Below are 19,977 nucleotides of genomic sequence, written 5' to 3'. Positions count from 1 at the left end.
CGAAGAAGCGTCCTGACCGCCCGGTAGGTCGGTGCGAAACCCGGTAATAGCTTCGATTCAGTTGTCCGGGAAACCCGCCATGTACGAGCAGCGCTTTTAAAAAAAACTCATTGTTGAAGAGAGGCGATTGAATGTTGAGCTGAAAGTCCGAACTCTGGCTCGGTTCGGTGAGAAAGACAAGATAGCTAACTAGCCGATAACTAGCTTCCAGCGTTAGCCGCGGTTTAGCTAAAATCCGAAATGACACAACAAGCTGCGGCGCTGCAGACCTACAACAACGAACTGGTCAAGTGTAAGTCGTTTGTTTTTCATTTGTCGGTCACTAATTTGACTGATTATTAGTCACAGGAAATATTGTGATGCTTATAAGTCGCTGTAGGAGACTGTTTTAGCAGCATAGGCGCTAAAAACTTGAATATTTGCGCCATAAATATACTTGATCGCTCACATTTTAGTCAGTTTTTAGTCTGTTAGTACATTTTTCCCATTAGCATCTATTTTATTCTGATTTATCCTATTTGTGAATGTGCTTCGTATCTAAGCTTACCGTTAACGTTTCCCCAAATCCCTTTTCTAGTGTTTTCCACACAGATATCGAGTCTGTCAGATTGGTGATGCTGAACTTCTCTGTTCTGCTTTTAAGTACCAGCCAACAGGATAGTACTGTACAATCTGATTAACCTGCACAGATTATGCTGTCCATCACCTGGAAATCACTCTTTGACCCTCTGCAGGTCAAACTTGTGCAACCACACGACTTCTAACAGTTATAAATTGTAGTTATTTCCTGTAGCTTTACTTTATTTCCTTGTTTCCTCTCAAAAAAATAAAGGAGAAATGCAGCTTAGGCTACTTGCTGTTGAACTTGTCACCTGTCAAGTCCAGGTTAATCTGTTTTTAGTCTGATAGGCTGTATGGCAGGTCACCAGAGCACATCTGAAGGCTATTTATAGTTAGTTTAAAAGGTTAGAAATCGTTCAAACTGCTGGAATCTGTATGCAGTTGGGTTTAAGTGGGAAACAGCTTAAGATAGGTTGTGGTGCAGAAGTCTTGTTGCTCAATTTATCTTAATGTGATATTGATATGTGCATTTAACTGCTTCAATGTGCAGCTTTCAGTTTTGAAGTAACCAAAATCATGATTTGAAACAGTGCAATGAGACAATAAAAAGGCTACAGTTTAGGATGGGCATCATGCAGCACATCTGACCCAGGACTTCAGTAGTTGTGTCAGCCTTTTTACAAATTCACACTGTCCTCCTTGTGTGACATTTGCACTCTTGATGGTCTCTCACATGCTCCAACAAATTTATTAAGAGTACTGAGCCGAAACTTTTCTTAGCAACAAAAGGCCCCGGTCAGATATTTCCCCCAAAGCATCGTGTCTCAGATCCAGAGAGGCTCCGATGTAATAAAACCTTTTTGTGTCCGTCAGGTATTGAGGATTTGTGCTCGAAGCGGGATGAGCTGAACCGTCAGATCCAGCAGGAGGAAGAGGAGAAGGAACGACTTCAGCACGACATCGGAGTCCTCTCAGAGAAGCTGGATCGAGTCACTAAAAGCCTCTCACAAAGACGCGCCGCTCGAGCCACCTTCGACCGAACCATCGCAGAGACAGAGGCTGCGTACACCAAGGTGTGTGTCTACTGTGCTGTAAAATATGATTTACACTCAGCAACACTGAAATAAACTAATGAAGGGACCCTTTTTAGACCTTTAGTTGAGGATGTCAGAAAAGGCGACTTCTTTGTCCTAGTAAGGGCTTTATTAATCATATTAATGAAGGATTTTCAATGAAAGTTAGCTTTGGAGACAATTGTAGCTATCAACTGTAGCTAAGTTTAAGTCTGGATTCTCTCCTAGTTGGTATGTGAAAATCTTTATTTTATTTTTACATTTTGATTGTTCAGAGGTTGTTCCACTTAATTAAATCAGTTTAATCAGTTTGTGTTGGGGAAGGGAAAAGAAAACCTGCTACACTCGCACATACTGTATTAAATTGTAAATTAATGTAAAATGTTAAGTTTATTAGCTTTCTGCTATCCAGTGACACAAATCAGATTTTTTTTTCCCCCCTGAGCCATAGCTGCAAGAAAGGTCATGAAGGGTCTTAAAGACAGACAGAAAAATCTTAAAGTCTATCCTGAAACATCCTGCGAGTCTGTTTGAAGAAGCTACAACAGTAGTGATGGGAGCACGAATGTTTTCCTTGAAGGAGTTACTGCAGCAAACACAAACACCAAATTAATTTGGAGCAAAAACAAAGACAGTTTCAGGCTGGCACTCAGTTTTTCTGACTTGTGCTTGACTGAGCTGCTGATACGACATTGTTATGATGTAGAACGTCCTGTAGATGTCAGTGAGATTCTCTCTCGGCTGTGCTCCGTCCTACCACTGACCCTGAACTCCCCGTTTGTTCACTAATCACTGCAAACAAACACTCCTGAGCTGCTCTGATTAAAAAACAACAAACGGCACCGTCACCCCCTTTTAAATTACCTCTACAGCACACTCCACACTGCCGCTGCCTCTTGCTATCTAGACTTTATATTTAATGTGCTTTATCCCCTCATCCAGATCTTGGAGAGCTCCCAGTCTCTGCTGAGCGTCCTGAAGCAGGAAGCAGGAAACCTCAGTAAAGCCACAGAGCCTCGCAGGAAGGAGCACTAGCATGGATTAAAGGTCACTGAACTCTTCTTCTGACCACAGCAGCACACTTGACTCGGCACTTTGTAACAGTTTATACCCACCTCTGGACTATTTGTATTATATTTGGTTGTTTATTTGTAAGGTTCTTTGTTCAATAAATGCATTTCTTAAGATTTATCTGTTGTCTGATCCTCTAAAATAGTGTTCTTCCAGCATTGAATGACACATAAACAGCACTTAGATTTGTTCAAGTCTTCTATTTATTGAGCTTCATTTGTACAAGTATGACATCACTTTTTTTTTTTCTCTTTTTTTAACTTGCCCAAAAATCATTGACAATAACTTTACAGTAAGCACATCTGCTGCGATGTAGATTTACAGAGGAGGGAGAAAGTAAAGGATGAAGGAGCTTCTACCACAGAGCCGACACACAAACTGCTCACTTTGCAAACAGGAGTGGACAGATGGGAAAAACACTGGCGGCGAGAGACGCTCCGGAAGCATCCGGAACGTCCCAGCGTCCACGGTAATGGCCTTCAGAAATGCTGGTGGTCATTTAAGACGATCAGTGAAGTTTCCCACAGTTCATTCTGCCTCTTTGGTCCTTCGGTTCTCAGAAAGACTAGAGAGCGAGAAAAAAAAAAGGTTCCCGCAAAGAGCCGGAGGCGTCTTTCGGGGAAGTTTTGGTCAACGAAGGCGGCGGTTACCACAGATGGAGGCGAGTCATGTGACCGTTAGCCACGACTCCACAGCAGGTCTGAGCAGGGATTGGTTTAGAAACGTAAAGAACATCGAGAAATGTCTCAGCTCCTTAATCATGCATACTTCACATTTGTGCTGTTTTCAGATGCATGTTTTCCTTCTGTTTCAAGCTGCCACTGGTTTTCATTCATTTCCTCACTTTATGATAATGTAGAAAGCAGCAAGTGTGCGATAATGTAACCTAGTTTAGATGAACCTGAAAAGCTTCCATGTCGAACTTTTAATACTTACTGGGATTGCCTTCATAGTGCTTGATCAGATTTGTAATCTTGTCTGATTACAAGCCTCATTCAGCAAAACCAAAGGATGCTGGATAGAAAAAAAACTGCCTTGGATAAGAAAAATGGAGGATTTGACTTTTAAACTCCATTTTTTCATTCATTTGTTTGACTAATTATGATGCAAATTGACATTTTTCACCAGTTTTAGATGAAATTTTTAGCCAAAAAAGTTTAAATTCGATGCAAGTTTAAGCATGAAGAGTCTTTCAGGAGGCTCTTAATTGATTCTATTGGATGATCATACAGTCTCTGAAATAAGTGGACGTCTGCAGTGGCTTTAAAAAATACATTCAAACTTCTAGAACAGAAGCACAGTTTACAAATACTCAGCAATAATGTGAAGTATGTGCAGTAAATGAGCTAAAACATGCAACAATGTCCAGTTCTTTAAAACCGCTATGCATCAAAAAGTGACAAATCAGGTCACAGGGACAATATCAAAATTGAAAAGTTGGGATTTTTCTCTTGTAGAGGTTAAAGCCCTCGACCTGTGTGGACAAACTGCACTTGGGCTGCTGTATTTTGGTCACAGTGACAAGGCCAACAATCATAAGACTTTTAACGCAAGGCTGTGGCAAAAATAGTAAAAAAAAAAACAAAACAACAAAAGTGGACATGGCATTCATCGGCAGTGCATTCGTCGTGTGCAGCTGAAGAGTTCCATTTCAAAACGTTAGTCTAGAAAACTGGTTCGAAACTCGAGGGGTGGAAATCCTTCCTCGTCTACAAACTTAGTGGTTTTACGATAAGAGGCGATAAATTGAGACGAAACTCTTCAACCAGGCTTCCTTGTTCTTCTAAGTGCACGTTTCCTCTGTCGCCCGTTGTTCCTCGCGAGGTGCAAAACAAAGCTAAAAGCATGACAGTGCAAAGACATTTAACATCCAAAGACTCCCGACTGACTGACGATACAAATAATTCCTAAATTCATCGGACAAAGACGAAGATCTCCTAACAGCGAAAAAAACAAAACAACAACCTCTGAGCAAAGTTTCATCTGATCGGAGAAGTTTAAAAAGAAAGACGATAAATCTTACGAAAATATGAGAAACTGTACAACAATACTGGCCGAGAAAAGGTCGATCCTGTGTGTAAAGAAGGAATATGTGAGGCCTTTACAGCAACACTTTAATCAGTTGGCATTATGAGTAAAAAAAAAATAAAAAAAAAATCTGGAAATGTGGTGCATTCTTGCATATATATATAAAAAAAACCCTTAATAATAAAAGAAATTACATCAAGTCTCCCAAACACACACATCTTGCATTCGTTCTCACAAACACGTGATCATTTTTGCCTTCAATGGACCGAGTTCCTTCTCCGTGGAATGTCAAAGTACATGAGGTCCGACTGGAAAAACAACAACGAACAAAAAAAAAAAAATTGATTCCTTCCACACCGGCAAAATATCTGGAAATATTTTTTGTTTTGTTTTGTACATGAGCAGGTTTCAGACATGCAAACTTCAACTTTAAGCAGGAATAAATACACGAGAAGCCAGAGAAAAAGGTCGATTAGAGGATATACAGAAACATTCTACAGTGTGATGATTCCTCACCAGCCACGTGGACGTACAGACGTTATTGGCCAAGGTCACTTTTTTCAAGCATTTATTAAAAAGAGCTGCTACTGATTGACGGAGATCCTCCCACCCGGGTGCATATGTTGTTGAAGTTTGCTTGCCGTTAAACACTTCTTCTACCAAAGAAAAAAAAAAACAAAAAAAGTCCAGCAGCTTCGATACAGCATAGTTCGCCAGAAAAAAAATCGTACAAAAACTAAAAAGGCATACAGAAGCTTTACAGTAAAAGAGGAAACCAACGGAGGCCGAAATCAAAACATGCAGGTACAAAAACAACAACAAAAAAGAGGAAATAAATCTACAATGTGGCACCCTTTCACCGTTTTTTTGTTTGTTTGTTGGTTTTTGTGTTTTGTCGTCGATCTACTTCCTGGTCCTAATAACATGTTTCCATGCCAACGCTGAACTCCACACCGGCGGCTTCCTGAAAAACCTGAAACGAATCCGCGAAGGAAGCAGGAAAGACGTCTCGGGAGACAGATCAACTGTCGAGGAATCGGAGGGCGTTTCGGAAAGACAGTCCAGCTGCTTTTCTTCAGCTCGAGGGGTGGATGAGCGGCCGTCCAGAAGCTCCTCCGCTCTTTGATATGCAGGTTGGACGAACGTGGCGAGTCGTGGTACCGTGGCAGGAAATCAGCCGAGAACGAAACGAACGAGCAAAAAAAAAAAACAAGTTTTCCTTCGTTTTTTTTGTCGGATCAGGAAGATGTGCTTCTAGGTCGGCTGGAGTGTGGAGGTGGAGGCAGCTCGGGTCCCGGGCGGCCGGTCCGGTCCCGCCGGTGGGATGCTACTGTACAGCTGACGGGTGGCGGCGATCAGAAGTAGAGCGCCGGTTCGCTGCTGTAGTCGGACAGAGAGGAGCTGTCGGCCGGCGTGAGCTGAGGAGGAAGCACACGATCAGGAAACCATCAGACACCAGCAAAAAGCAATCATCTTTATCTGAACTGTATGTTTTCATCACTTTTACTGCTGTTTTTTGTTGATCATGTGTGTGTTGGCTTTGATTCCTCATTGACTTTTTGTTTCCATCTTTCTTTGTGTGTGTACTTCTGACTTTTTGCCACTATTGTCTATTGTATGCTCCACTTCAGAAGGTTTCTCTGTTGTTGATGCACCAATAAAAGCCAGAAAGAACATAATTACAGGGTCCTACACATCCTCTGTGGCAAAACTGCACATTTTCTCAGACTTCTATGTATATTTTTTGACATCCGAGTACAAAGAGCTGCACATTGTGAGAATAAATCATGTTGAAACTTAACTTTTTAACATGTAGGTTCTGTTCTAGGATTATTTTTGCTCTCATGAATCAATCATGAAATCAAGACCGTGGTAAGTTCAGTGCACAGCTTTTTATTTAAACACAGATGCCACCTACAATCATATTATTTCCCCTTAATATAGTGAATAAATGATATACACTAGTAAATATACACAGCTTTAAAACGATTACTAGACCAGCGTGGCCACTGGCTTCTTAGAGTTTTTTTTTTTTTTTTACTTGTACAGTTTCAAAAAATCATATTTTTTAACGTAATGTAGTACATTTATTTAATTATTCTGACTTTTTTTTCCATTCTTAAATTATTGAGCCTCTATGATATAATTCTGTTGTGGTTTAATAATTATTTCTAAAGATGTATGTCATTGTTCCTCCCATATTTTGTGGACTTTTTTTGTGTGTTTTTAGAAGTAAGTTGCAAAAACATAACTTAATTTTCAATGTGCCTGTTCTGCCTTTTCTCAAGCAGAAATTCTAGTCAGTTTATTTCTCTGTTTGTATTTTGTTCATATTTTGTTAGTTGTGTGTCTGTGTATACACACAGTTTAAAAGTGTTTAAATATTTTTCTTTCAGACTAATTTCAGATGTGTGGATTTGGTTCAGTTATAAGAAGTCTGCTGCACAGCTGGCGTACTATAGGCAGTTTATTATTTAGAAATTTGGAGTTTCATATTTTAGAGAAGAGAATAGGAGCAACGATAGGGAAACAATATCTTTCTAAGCTCTTTTTTTGGTTTGTTCTGTGCTTATTCAGAGCTAGAAATGACAGAAATGTTACTCTGTAGTTTGTAGGAACCCTGTAAATCAGGGGTGTCGAACTCTGGTCCTCGAGGGCCACAATCCTGCATGTTTTAAATGTTTCCTCTTCCAACACACCTGATTCAAATGATCAGGATCGTTATCAGGCTTCTGCAGAGCTTGATGATGATGAGCTGATCATTTGAATCAGGTGTGATGGAAGAAGGAAACATCTACAACATGCAGGATTGTGGCCCTCAAGGACCAGAGTTCGACACCCCTGCTGTAATTATACTAAAAACGTTGATTAAAGCCCTCCTGTTCTGCTGTGATTGACGAGGAAATGTAAAATGATTTAGTCCTTCTTGCATTTACCGTTAAGGCTGAATCACACACTTTAATCACACACCTGTGCCGCCTATAAAACCATAAATTCTACTTTTTCTAATCTCACACATTGCTCAGTTTTTGCTGACGTTGTCGGAAATGTGTGATTCAGGTCTGGGTTTTCCAAAACTCCTGGCGGTTATCTCCTTTTACATTCTTACAGAATATTAGAAACAGCTCTGAACATACTGTGATGCTTCCAAATCTGAACAGTTCAGGTTTTCAAATGCACTGAATAAAGTGGCCCCTTAGTTTAAGGGTCCATGCTGCCAGTTAGATGAAAAATTATCACCCAAAGTTCAACAAAACAACAGAAAACTGCAACATAACAGCGAGTTTAGCCTCAATTTAGAGCTGCACAATTAAAGACACTATATATAATCAACAATACGTCCATAATTAAAGGAAAAAGATCTAAAAAGTGACCTCAGATGTATAAAATGCTGCTTCTCTCTGATTTATGTCACTGTAATTGTCATTATTTTTGGACTGTGTGACTGTTTTTTCTGTACAAAACAAGCCACATCTGCTGCTCCGCTCGGAAACGCAAACTGTGTGTTCAGCTTTGAGTTTGACTAACGGGCGTGTTTCTTTTGTTTTTTTGTTTTTTTATTCTCACCATGACGTCCTCCGTCATCTGCGTCTGCTGGGAGCTGCTGGTGTCGTCCTGGTAAACGCCGTCGTCGTGTTTGTGTTCCTGCCAGGCGCTGAAGTCCACCGAGTGCTTGGGAATGTAGCTGGAAAGATCTGCAGGGAAACAGGACGTTGGTCACCTCTTTATCCGCCAAGTGTTCCCAATGTTGTGTCATTACCTTCAGTCGTTTTAATCATAGGACCGTTAAATGTCTTTCTACCCTTTGTTTGTTGCTTAAATAATAAAATATACACATTGATGAGACTTGTGAGTAATTTTCAATATCATATAAACTTTAAAATATTATATTTATAATATTTTTGAGGACATAGTTGCGAGTCCGTTGCCCTGAGATGTAGTTACCAGTTTGACCAGCAGGTGTCTCTGCCGTCAAACTTATTGCTTCCTGCTCAGTTATGTTTGTTCCATACAAATGAAGCTCCTGAAGCTGTTGTAATAAAGAAGCAACAACCCGATCGAACAGTTTTGCAATTGCCGAAAAGCTAATTTTCTATTATTTTCTTAATTTTTTTTGTACAACTCAGATTCCTTCTTTTAGTCTCTGGAAGTTTTCACGTATTCCCTTCAAATTCAGCTTTTATTTAACTCAATCTACTTAATCATTTCTGCATATTCTTTAAAAACCAGCAGCTTTTATGTGCATTTTCTATGACAAATGCAGAAAGGGAAACAGAAACCATGGCTGTAACTTTTAAGCTCACTGAAAAAGAGCTACGGCGACAACAATCAGTCGAAATATTATGAAAACCTAAATCGCAGAAGCTGCAACTTTTTGATAAAAGGTGAAACGTGTCATAAAATACTCATATAAATGAAATATTCCGGTACTACAGAGATGCTTCGGCCTATAAATCACATCTTTCACACGTTCATTTGGTTCAGACTGCGGCAAATATCACATCATCAATCATTTTAACTTTTTTTTTTCCAGTGGAAAAGAAACGCAAAAATGACTATCCCTGCTAAAATCATGACTCACATCGTGATATCTGTGAAAATAATCGCTCAGCTCTCTATAAAAGACGAGAACACATCAACAAAATCGGCTCCACACCTCTGCGACTCCGCCTCAGCTTGACTGATACGTTATAAAGTGGACAGAGCCGGACCTCCTTGTGTAAACTGATTGAAAAATAACAGATTCCTCCTTCCTCAACCCGATTCTCACCTTTCACCAACATTTTTCTTTCGTTTTTGCACATACGAGCCATAAAACACTTCAGGAGTTGCATCATTTACACCGAGTTAATTCAAAACTGCTGCCTCCGTCCTCGTTTTACTTTGTCATCAGTTGTCCGTGATGGGAAAATGCTGACAACACGGTGAGAAAAATAGATTTTCACTTCATCAGTCAAAGAACTGGAGGAGTTCCCTTTTTAAAAATGTACATTTAAATACCGCTGGGTGCAGTTTAATACTGAAATAAGATGTGAATAACTTTAATCTTCACAGTCTCTGATTAAAATGCAGTTTTATGCACTATTGATCCACCTCTTTATCAACATTTGGGTCATTATTTCTCAAAACATACGTCTGTTTTCAGTTTATTTTATTACGTGTTTTGTTGTATTTATCTCCTTAAACACAAGTTGTGGTTTTTGCTTTTCCACAAATGACATAAATACACTTTATTACATGATCTGGATTGTTTTCTATCCACTCAGGGAAGATCATGGAGCATGGAAAGGGTTCATCCTCTGAGGGGCCTGAATGTGCTCAGTGAATATAACAATGCTGCCAGAAGAAAAGGGAAGACTGGTTGCTGGTCACCATAATATGAGGAAAATAAAACACAAACAAAACAAGATCAACAGAGTGATGAATGGATGTTAGGGATATTAAGAATTATCCTCTGGGGATCATGAATATCTAAAGCTAAACTAAGCTGAGCCATTACAGTTCAAGACATTTTGTTATGGACAAGTAGAAATTTTAAGTTAATGTTTGATTCAGCTGATTTAGTTTCATTTCCATTCATTGAGAAAAGCTTATAGAGCATGGAAAGGGGTTCATCCTCTGAGGGGCATGAATGTGCTCAGTACATTAAATGACTGCTCTTCTCTGTTTGATGCTACTGCAAAGTGCGTATTTTTGGATTTTGGCGGGTTGTAGTTATAGACGGGTAGAAATTTTGAATTAATGTTTGATGCATTTCCATTTCCATTAGCCACAGAGGAAAGCTCATTTACAGTGAAAAGGGTTTATCATCTGAGGGACATGAATGTACTCAGTGAATTCAATTACAATACCACCAGAAGATGCAGAATTTAATTAATAAGAGAAAAAAAGACCTCATGGTTGCTTCAGTAGAAAATTGAGGAAGTCATATGTGGCTATTCTCTGTTCAGCCCATTAGGAATCATCCTCTGGGGATCATGAATATCTGCAGTTAAGCTAAAACTGAGCTGAGTCATTAGATTTCAAGATATTTCCTGATGGATGAGTAGGAATGTTGATCTAATGTTTGATTCAGCTGAAAGGTCTGAGAGGCGTTACAGTTTTTAAGAGTCTTTCTCTGGGGACCATGAATATCTGCAGTGAAGCTTGACTGAGATGAGCCAATTGATTTAAAGATACCTTCTTTTAAAAGAATTTAGATTTAATGTTTCAGCTGAAAGGTCCAGGAGACCTTAAATGTTTTGAGGCATCTTCCTCTGGGGACCATGAATAGCAGCAGAACATTTCACAGCCAGAGTGACCGATAGCGGTTGAGATGTTGGGACCAAAGTGTTGGACAAAGAACAGCTAATTTTCAGCTGGTAGTTCTGTGACTTTGTGTGTTTTCGTGGTCTCACCGTTGCCGTTGTTGCCGTGGGTCGGCGAGCCAGTGAAGCTGGGCCGGGGGATGTGGATTCGTCCCACCATGCTCGGCTGTTCGTCCGACAGCTTCCCGTCTTGCTTGTCGTCGTCGTCCTCGTCGCCGCTGTCCCACACGCTGCTCTCCGACGGATACTCGTACGTGCTGTGCAGACTCGACTCGTTGAAGGAGATCTTGAGCTAAAAAACAAAACAAAAACGTTTTCGTGATCATCTTTGACGTGTTGCTCAACTCATGTTTTCCCTAAAATTAATGAGGAAAAATCACAGAGACGACGATGCTACAGACAGCACCAGAGGGTAAATGAAATAATTATTCCGCCCGCGTTGTAAAGACACTGTTTCGCCTGCCGCCATATTTTATTTGCACTCTACTGGCGCTGCGATAAGGAAAATAACACCAGGCAGCGGCCAAATGCCAGCAAATGTTGGCTGTCGTCGGTAAACTTGGCTGTTGCCTGCTAATGATTTGGACTGAATATTGAATTTTTTACAAATCTAGCTTGTTGGCAAAAAAGGAAAAGGAAATAAGACACATTTTTCAAGTCTGCAGCAAGGTTTTGGTGCATGAATGTAGAACATGTACCAGTTCTGACAATAACTATTATTAAAGGAGTTCAAAAATGACATCATGGTAATAATATACAGAAGCTAAATAAACCAACACCAGCAACGTTCATGGTCCAACAAAGGAGCAACATACAAAACACGCAATAAACATAGTTACCTATCAGTTTGACTGAGTTATTTTGTTTATTTGTGGCGAACAAACAAGATCAACTCTGCAAAGTGATGAATAAAAGTTAGTGTGAACCATCCTCTGGGGATCATGAACACCTGCAGTGAAGGTAAATCGAGCTGTTGGATTTCAAGACATCCTCTCATGGGAAGTCGAAAATGTTAATTTATTGTTTGATTCAGCTGATTTGGATTCATTTCCATCTCAGGGGGCTCATCCTCTGAGGAGCATGGATGTGCTCAGTAAATCTCATGACAATAGTGCTAGAAGATGCACAATTTATTGAACAAGAGGAAAGAGCTGAAACATTCGACTGAATTATTTTGTTGGGTTGTGGTGAGAACAACTCCACAGAGTGATGAATGGATGTTAGGATGAATCATCCTCTGGGGATCATGAATAACTGCAGTCAAGCTCTACTGTGGGATTTCAAGACATCCTCTACATCAACTTAAGTACATGTGAAAGGTGAATATCGTCTTTATTATATCTTAATTCCTATCTTTATTGTACTTCTCTATCTTATATTCATTTATATCCAGCTGCTGTAACGTGAATTTCCGGTGAGGGATCAATAAAGTTTATCTTATCTTAAATTCTCCACAGATATTACAATAATATTGATATTGTGAATTATTTTGGCCACGATAATTATGCAGTGAAAATCAGATGTTGCACAGGAAAGACGTGGATGTAAAAACAAAAAGTTGGATTTAAAATTTTTTTGTATAAGTTGGTGTTTTTGTTTACAAGAAAACATAACGGAGAACCTTTGATTAAATCTCTGTGTACTTCTGGGACCAAGTTCAAACGATGATAAAGTCATAAATTCTTTTGGCCGTTAAAATGTTTGGTTCATATCAAAACCATGACGACACCTGAGCTGTCTCCGTGGCAACTGAGCAAACTCCACTCATGAACAAAGATCACGAAATATGAAAACTGAAAACATTTTATTCATATTTGTCAAGTTTTCTGATCAAGTTTTCTATTCAAATCTAAATTTAGTCACAGTTTTAGTGTAAATTTTGGAGATGATTCCCGTTTAAAAGCTTAAATTATATATTTTATAATCACATTAAAACAAAAGTTAGTTTTTAGCCTTAACATTTCTTGGTTTCCAGCCCTGATTTGTTGACCCAGACATCAGCCCTCCCACCGTTTCCTGAAGAGGCCAAACTTTACAGCCACCAGCCGAGGCTCCGGAGCGTCAGATATCCTCTCCGACTCACCGCTCCTGCACCTCGTGAGCCCAGTTTACAGGTTATTACTTCCTTATTGCTGCACATTATCTCACGTCCCGGCCTCTTGCTGACACCACAGTAAAGCCCGTTCAGGCCCGACCAGCGCCGACCGCCTCATGACTTATTCAGCGGAGCTTTTAATTGGGGAATCTCGGGGAGGCAGCTGCAGCTTGTTGATGTTGCGGCTGCATGTTCTCTAAGTGGGACAGGTGGCGGCCTCGCAGGAGCTTGGGATTGATCGACTCCAAGCGTTTTTTGGGGGATTTTTTTCCACCGTCTGTTTGGCAACGCGGGGTGAGACGAGCCCCTCGCACTTTGCTGCACCAGGCAGGAAGGTGGTTTTATTCTCAAAGGTACTCTGAGAAGTCACTACCTGTCCAAACTCAACAGCTGCAACATGCGACTCCTGTTTTTGTTGCTCTCTGCATATAATACGAATGTTTTTTTAAAAATATCTTGCATCCACAAAAACCCATTTTTCAATAGATACACATTTTTGACACTAATCCAAAAGATTAAAAATGTATTAAAGCATGTAGATACAGATTCAGACTCCTTGTTGGTTGCTTTCTGCTCATTACAGGAACGTTTCTTTACGTCCTGCATCCACATATGCAAAGAAAAACCCATTTTAAACAGTTGCCTCCTGCAGCTCTGTTTCAGCGCTGAGTTCTAGTTTTAAGTTGACAGATTTCTGCTTATTACAGAAATGTTTCTCTAAGTTGCATCAACATATGCAAAGAAAAACACATTTTTAAATAGATTATAGATAAAACGAGGTTAAAGCTACACATTTATGACAATAATCCAAAGATAGAAAGTACAAAACTCTCAAGACTCTGGTTCAGCGTCCAACCGATGGTGTTTAGAAAAAGGTTTCATGCCAGAAAGAAATGAGAGTTTATAGGTTCTGGACAAAGATTCAGTTTGTAAATTGAGTCCAGTGTCCTCAGAATTAAAGACAAATAACCACAGATTTCAGATGTGGAACTACAGAGCAGTAATGATGGTCTAGCAGTCATGAAATGTTCAAACAATTTAGAGATCCCAAGATTCAGGAGGACAAAAGTCAACAGGCTTGTTTATCTGTGCTGCACAAAATTCCAAACAACCTGTTAAAACTCAACAGCTGTGACTGCTTGTTGGTGCTTTCTGCACAATATAGGAGCGTTTCTTTACGTCTTGCATCAACATAAGCAAAGAAAAACCCATTAATCGATAGGTTTAAGCGTCACATTTTTGACAACAATCCAAAGAACAAAACAAAACTCGAAAAACTCAGGTTCAGCATCCTGGTGTTTAGAAAGAGGTTTCCAGATTCATGTCAGACGTCAGCTGCTCTAAGATGGAGGTTTAAAGCTTCTGGACAAAGATTCAGTTTGTAAATTGAGTCCAGTTTTGTCAAAATTAAAGATGAGTAAGTGCAGATTCCAGATGTGGATCTACAGAGCAGTAATGACGGTCTAGAAATCATGACGTTTTCAGACCACAGTGTACAGATTCAGGAGGACAAAAGTCAACAGGCTTGATCATCGTGTTGCACAAAATTCCAAACAACCTGTTAAAACTCAACAGCTGCAACATGCGACTCCTTGTTGGTTTCAACATCAGCAAAGACAAACCCATGTTTCCTCCTATTCCAAACCTCCTGCAGCTCTCCCTCAGCGCTGAGTTCTAGTTTGAAAACGACACAAAGACCGTAAACGGTTCATAATAAGTTACTATTTATGTGCTCTGGCCACATGTAGGCGTTGTGAAAAAGGTTTTATTTTCTCCTCCAGAGTTGCCATGGAGATCCCAGCCGATACACATAAAACGGGAGGTTAGTCCGTGTCTTCCCCCCCGAGGCGGTCAGCTGACTGCTCTTAACGTACTGTACCTGGCTCCATCCACTCTGATCTAAATCTGAACTAATCTCCATCACAAGGCCACGAGCCAGCAGCGGCTCCACGTCCGCCTCCAGGAAGACCGTTCAGTTTAACCTCCACCTCCCAATGTCACGCTTTTTTCCAACGTCCTCTATGACTCCTGAATTATCCAGCTCCGTCGTTACACCGAGGTTAATGGCATGAAACACGTAATAAAAGATGGCAGCGGTCCCAAAAAGGACAGGTTGCTGGAAAGTCAGAACATGCAGCTGATTTTAGTCATTACAGACAAAAAACATCGTAAATGAAGCATGACCCTCAGAGTGCACCGAAAAAAATCTCCTTCATATTCTCCTTCTCTTTTATCCAAAAAGGGAATAAAATGTCACGTTGACCATACAGCATACGTAACAACCAGTCTCTGATATGATGACAAAAGGCTTCAGATTCAGGTTTATGGATAAAACAAGGTTCAAACTACAGATTTATGGCAAAAACTTAAAGATTAAAAGGACAACATTCTAAAGATTGGGGTTCAGCGTCCAACTGATGGCTGTTCTAAGATGAGACTTTAGGGGTTCTGGACAAAGATGAAGTTTGTAGTTTGAGCCCACAATTCTCAAGATTGAAGACAAATATGTGCAGATGTGGATCTACAGAGTAACAGTGAGGGTCTAGAAATCATCAAGAAGGGTAGAACGTTTTCAAACAATGACAAAGTTCAACAGAAAACGAACTCAGCTCGCAAGTCTACAAACTTCAGACGAGAATTAAGGATTGTAGAAGAAAAAGTGGATCTTTAGTCTACAAGTTCAGGGTGAGAGGTTTAATTGATGGTGCATAGGTTAAAAAACAGCACCCATAGATTAAATATGAAGATTGTAAGACTCAGAAATACTGCTTTAAGGTTCAGGATCACTGGTCCAACCAACCAGTTAAAACCAATGTAAATCTTGGGTTTTGGCACTTATGGGTTTGACATGTACCATCCACCTAAACACCTACTGCAAACCAAACACCCTCCAATTGCAGCACGACAACATCGCTGCCATGCTGCAGAACCTGCTCAGAAATGGGTCGAGGAACACGAACAAGAGCTCAAGGTGTTGATCCATAGGACGGAAAGGATTTTGCTGATACCCTAAACGCTTCTCAATTAGGCACTGCATTAATTATGTCATTTTGTTTTTTTCTGAGCAACATCTAGACTTTCCTTCTAGATTAATAAAGTTTTTCATTTCATCCTATCTTACACTTTGCTTATACTTAGTTTAATCTTCGTTTTACATCAATATCTTAAGGTTTCAAATTAAATTCAGATGGTAGGTGTATAAAGATGGTCTGAGTGTATCAAGAAGCAAATAAAAGATAAAAATGCTCAAAGAAAAGGTCACTGCATCTACACGTCAACACCGAACAAACTCAAGCAGCAAATCTGCTCAAAAACACACAGATGTTGTCATTCTCAACTAAACATAAGTATATTTTCACGTTTTTCCTCCAGACAGCCGGGAGTAAATATTAGCATTCAGCAGCAGTGACAGGACGATCCACGCTGTCCATCATCTCCTGAATATACATACAGCCTTAACACTGAGTTACCACCTTAAAAAAGCCCCACAGTCCCAGACATCCTCTATTTTTAGCCTCAAAAACTCTTCTCCTTTTTTTTTTTTTTTTTTAGTTCCTGTGTTAAATCTGCTAAACTGGCATCCTGTCTTAGAGGAAGTCTCTGGATGCCAAAAGCGAGTCCCATCAATAAATCAGGCTTGCCGCTGGGCTCGCTTCCTCTTTCACTCTTTCACTTTTCTTTTTGTCTGCGGCTCACATGAGACTCCCGTTAGACGAGACTCGTCTGCAGCCACTTTACATTCGAGCTGCGGCGCTGGAAACCCTGTCGCAACTTAATAAAGATCCCAAAGTAACCGGGGCTGTTTATTCGGGGAGCTTCTCTGCAGATAGTCGTTTCGGGTCTCGTTTTTCTGTGATGAAATCCTGCATCACGGAGGCAGAAGTGATTCGTCTTGTGTCCTCGGGCTGTGTGTCGAGCCAACTGAGGCCCAGATCAGGCCCGCTGTCGCTTCTATTCAGGACGCTGCAGCTTCGACTGGACGCTGACTTATTATTCCAGTTTTGTTGTAGATTTTATTTGCGACTGTACGCGTGTGTGAGAAGACGATCGTTTGTCTCTGTTTCTTCACTTAAAAACAACACAGAGAGCAGGTTATTTTTAGAAGATTCATCCAAAACAGATATCTAATGCTGCAGTTCTTTGGAGTTTATTTCATCTGAAGATCAGGCACCTTCACATCTCTGTTTAATTTTAAGATTTATGTGCCGTACATCATCACTGGTGTAAAGAAAAAGAGAGTTTTGGAAGGCAATCTGGGAAGCTGCGGTACTTTTACTTGCACCGATCTTCTTTTAAGGCGGCCTGAACCTTTGTGCATGTTCTGGCTGCAAGAACCGACCCTCTAGACCCTCTTTCATGGTTGTTTTTAGGGCAGAACAACTAACTAGATGCTTCTAAGCGGCCTTTAAAAATTGCTATGTGGGTCTTAAAGCTGAACTTTAGAGCAAAAGTGCATACACGACAAGAAAATCTACTTATTGATCTGCACTGAATATGCAAAAGGTTAAAAACGTGGCACAATGTGAGGAACTGGACAGAAAAAAGAACCCTGAGAGTCAAACTAAGTGTCTATAAAGAAACCTGGGAGGCTTTTCCTCATCATCCAACACTGAGAAATGATGAGAATCTTCTCACGCATGAAGAACTACATCATGTAATAAAAAGATAAAGAGGAAACGGCTCTTTTACGTTTTATATGAAACCACAGGCAGAAATAGGAAGGAAAGAAGAAATAAAAAATCCTTGCGACACAATCAGCCTGTTCAGGAAGTGTGGCAGATTTTTTTTCTCGCTTGCTCTGGAGGAAAAAAAAGAGTTTTTGAAGCTGAGTTTGAAATAAAACTGATTTGGAGAGTGGAGCTCCTGCCAGACCGAGGCTCCTCACAGGGGGAGACGCTGAGTCAACAGCATTTTGTTCCGTGTGTTTTCTTGGTTGTTTGCATGTTTTTATGAAGCACACAAAAGGAAAGAAGTAACGGCGGAGAGGACGAGGCGAGCCGGCAGATGAGATTATGTCTTGATGAATGCGCCAACGGGCGAGATGGGAGCCGAGCCAGGAACTGGTTTCCAGGCCACCCAGCATGCCGTGTCCTCGTTTGGTGGAAAAGCGGTTCCTGCTGAACGAACAGCGCCGGCCGGACTGAGCCGAGCCGCGGCGACACAAAAGCTGCAGCTCCAGTGTGTTGCCGTGGTGTTACCGGGTGTGTGCTTTCACCGTGCACCTGCTCGGAAAGAGCAGAAACGCTGCAGCTACGGCGGCACGTCAAACAGACCGGAGCTGCTGCGTCTGACCAGGTGCCCGATTAGAGCTAATCTGCAGCAGGTAGATAATATTAGAACAGCACCACAATGAACCCGGCGAGGAGCTGAGCTGCAGCTGCATTAACGGGATAACAAAGCCGACGTGCACCTGAAGGAAGCGTGTGTTGAAGCTGTCCACTGTGCTGGTGGTTTAAATCACTGCTGGTTTAGTCAGCCTCAGATCTGATGCTCCATCGTCTCTGACTGACTGGAAACCTTTTATGTCACGAACTATGGATGTTTAGAATGGTAGATGAGAGATCTTAGCGTGATTTATCAAGTAGGGGCCACAATAAAAATTAAAAACACGTCCTTAGTTAAATAAAATCTTAATTATGATTGGAGAGCCATTTGTGAAACACCAGAACTCTACTTGGATCAAACTATCTACTAATATTTTAGCTTTTGTGGTACAGATTTAAACTTAATCTAAAGTATTTCATATTAAAACTGTTCTATGTGATTAGTTTTGTGTTATTGTGACATGCAGCTATGTGTGGTTCAGAAAATATCACAAGCTGACTTCTGTGTCATTGGTTTCTTTCTTAATATGTGCTCAAAATACGGCTTCATTTTTTCATATTTCAACTCACTCATAATCAGAGATTATTTGAGCTACTTGTTCAGTATTGTAGATGCAGATTCAATGACGTGATGAGAAATAATAGTGAAAATTTTAGGCATTTATCTTTAACAGTGTCTGAGATATTGTTGTTTAAACAGCCTCAAATAACAAAAAAAACGTGCCTAAAATGGGTCTACAAGCAATTAAAAAAAAACATGTTATCTTGGAAAATGCTTGATTTATCGAGTTGAAATTTCACAAATGTCTTTATCAATATCAACACTTTATGCTACAAATCAGAGCAGAAATTAATCTAAAATGTTGATGATGTGAGATGGAACGACCTGAATGTGAACTATAGAAACACATGCAGGGACACAAACGTCTGATTTTTACTGCGTCCTACATTTTGTACATTCATCAGCCCGTCTCACTAAAGAACCTTCACCAGCTGCACCAACACAATAAAAATCCTGACAAGAAGTTTGGGATAAGCCAGAAAAAAGCAGCTTCATCTATGTATAGTCAAATGTGATGTATTTGGTGCAGTTTAGCACAAAAATAGTGACAAATAACCCAAAAAACGTCCACGTTTAATGGTGATGTTTCCCTCTTGGGATGGTTTTGTTACAGAAAATGTTCAACTGAGCCAACATCTCACCAAAAACTGGGTCGGAACTTTGATTTACGTCACGGATAAATAAGCCTGTAGTCATTCCTGTACCATCTGAATCTGCACTTAAAGCTGCGCACAGTGAAACACTTTCTCCTTTCATTGTTCTGCTGCACTTGTTTACATACGTGTGTTTCCAGTCAAATTCCTCATACGTGTGCGTACGTATGTGCTTAGTTGTTCAGTAAAGCTGATCCTGATTCTTAAGTAAATAAAGCCGCTTCGCCTGCAGCAGCTTCAGCAGGAACAAGCTGCTGACACACTGATGCTTCACTAAGAACAATAATACTACGTCAGTCAGA

The 19,977-nt window shown here is 40.4% G+C and overlaps 2 protein-coding genes across 2 annotated transcripts in view; one reads left to right on the top strand and one right to left on the bottom strand.

The window, feature by feature from the left end:
• On the top strand, window positions 1–2,825 carry ssna1 (Sjogren syndrome nuclear autoantigen 1). The gene is made up of 3 exons (XM_008289049.1): window positions 1–292; window positions 1,435–1,634; window positions 2,577–2,825. Exons 1-3 carry the CDS (start codon window positions 241–243, stop codon window positions 2,667–2,669), a joined length of 345 nt encoding a protein of 114 aa, XP_008287271.1. The 5' UTR covers window positions 1–240; the 3' UTR covers window positions 2,670–2,825.
• A 65-nt stretch (window positions 2,826–2,890) lies between these two features.
• Window positions 2,891–19,977, bottom strand: part of tprn (taperin) — a 33,067-nt gene continuing 15,980 nt past the window's right edge. Inside the window, exons 2-4 of the mRNA XM_008289048.1 lie at window positions 11,132–11,333; window positions 8,301–8,428; window positions 2,891–6,151 (exon numbers count right to left, since the gene is read on the bottom strand). Of these exons, the coding sequence (XP_008287270.1) occupies window positions 6,089–6,151; window positions 8,301–8,428; window positions 11,132–11,333 (393 nt within the window). The 3' untranslated portion in view covers window positions 2,891–6,088. The remainder of the gene's footprint in view (window positions 6,152–8,300; window positions 8,429–11,131; window positions 11,334–19,977) is intronic.

The sequence above is a fragment of the Stegastes partitus genome, unplaced genomic scaffold (assembly GCF_000690725.1).
Source record: "Stegastes partitus isolate 25-593 unplaced genomic scaffold, Stegastes_partitus-1.0.2 Scaffold590, whole genome shotgun sequence".
NCBI classification, from domain to species: Eukaryota; Metazoa; Chordata; class Actinopteri; family Pomacentridae; genus Stegastes; species Stegastes partitus.
The sequence above is the reverse complement of the archived record's forward strand: the minus strand, read 5'-3'. Positions and strand labels throughout refer to the sequence as shown.

What these genes read in the sequence shown, in the direction of transcription:
- ssna1 (XM_008289049.1), top strand. Translation starts at nt 241, where the DNA reads ATGACACAACAAGCTGCGGCGCTGCAGACCTACAACAACGAACTGGTC. An exon ending in CAACAACGAACTGGTCAAGT is followed by an intron (nt 293 to 1,434) that starts GTAAGTCGTTTG and finishes TGTGTCCGTCAG; the next exon opens with GTATTGAGGATTTGTGCTCG. An exon ending in CAGAGGCTGCGTACACCAAG is followed by an intron (nt 1,635 to 2,576) that starts GTGTGTGTCTAC and finishes CCCCTCATCCAG; the next exon opens with ATCTTGGAGAGCTCCCAGTC.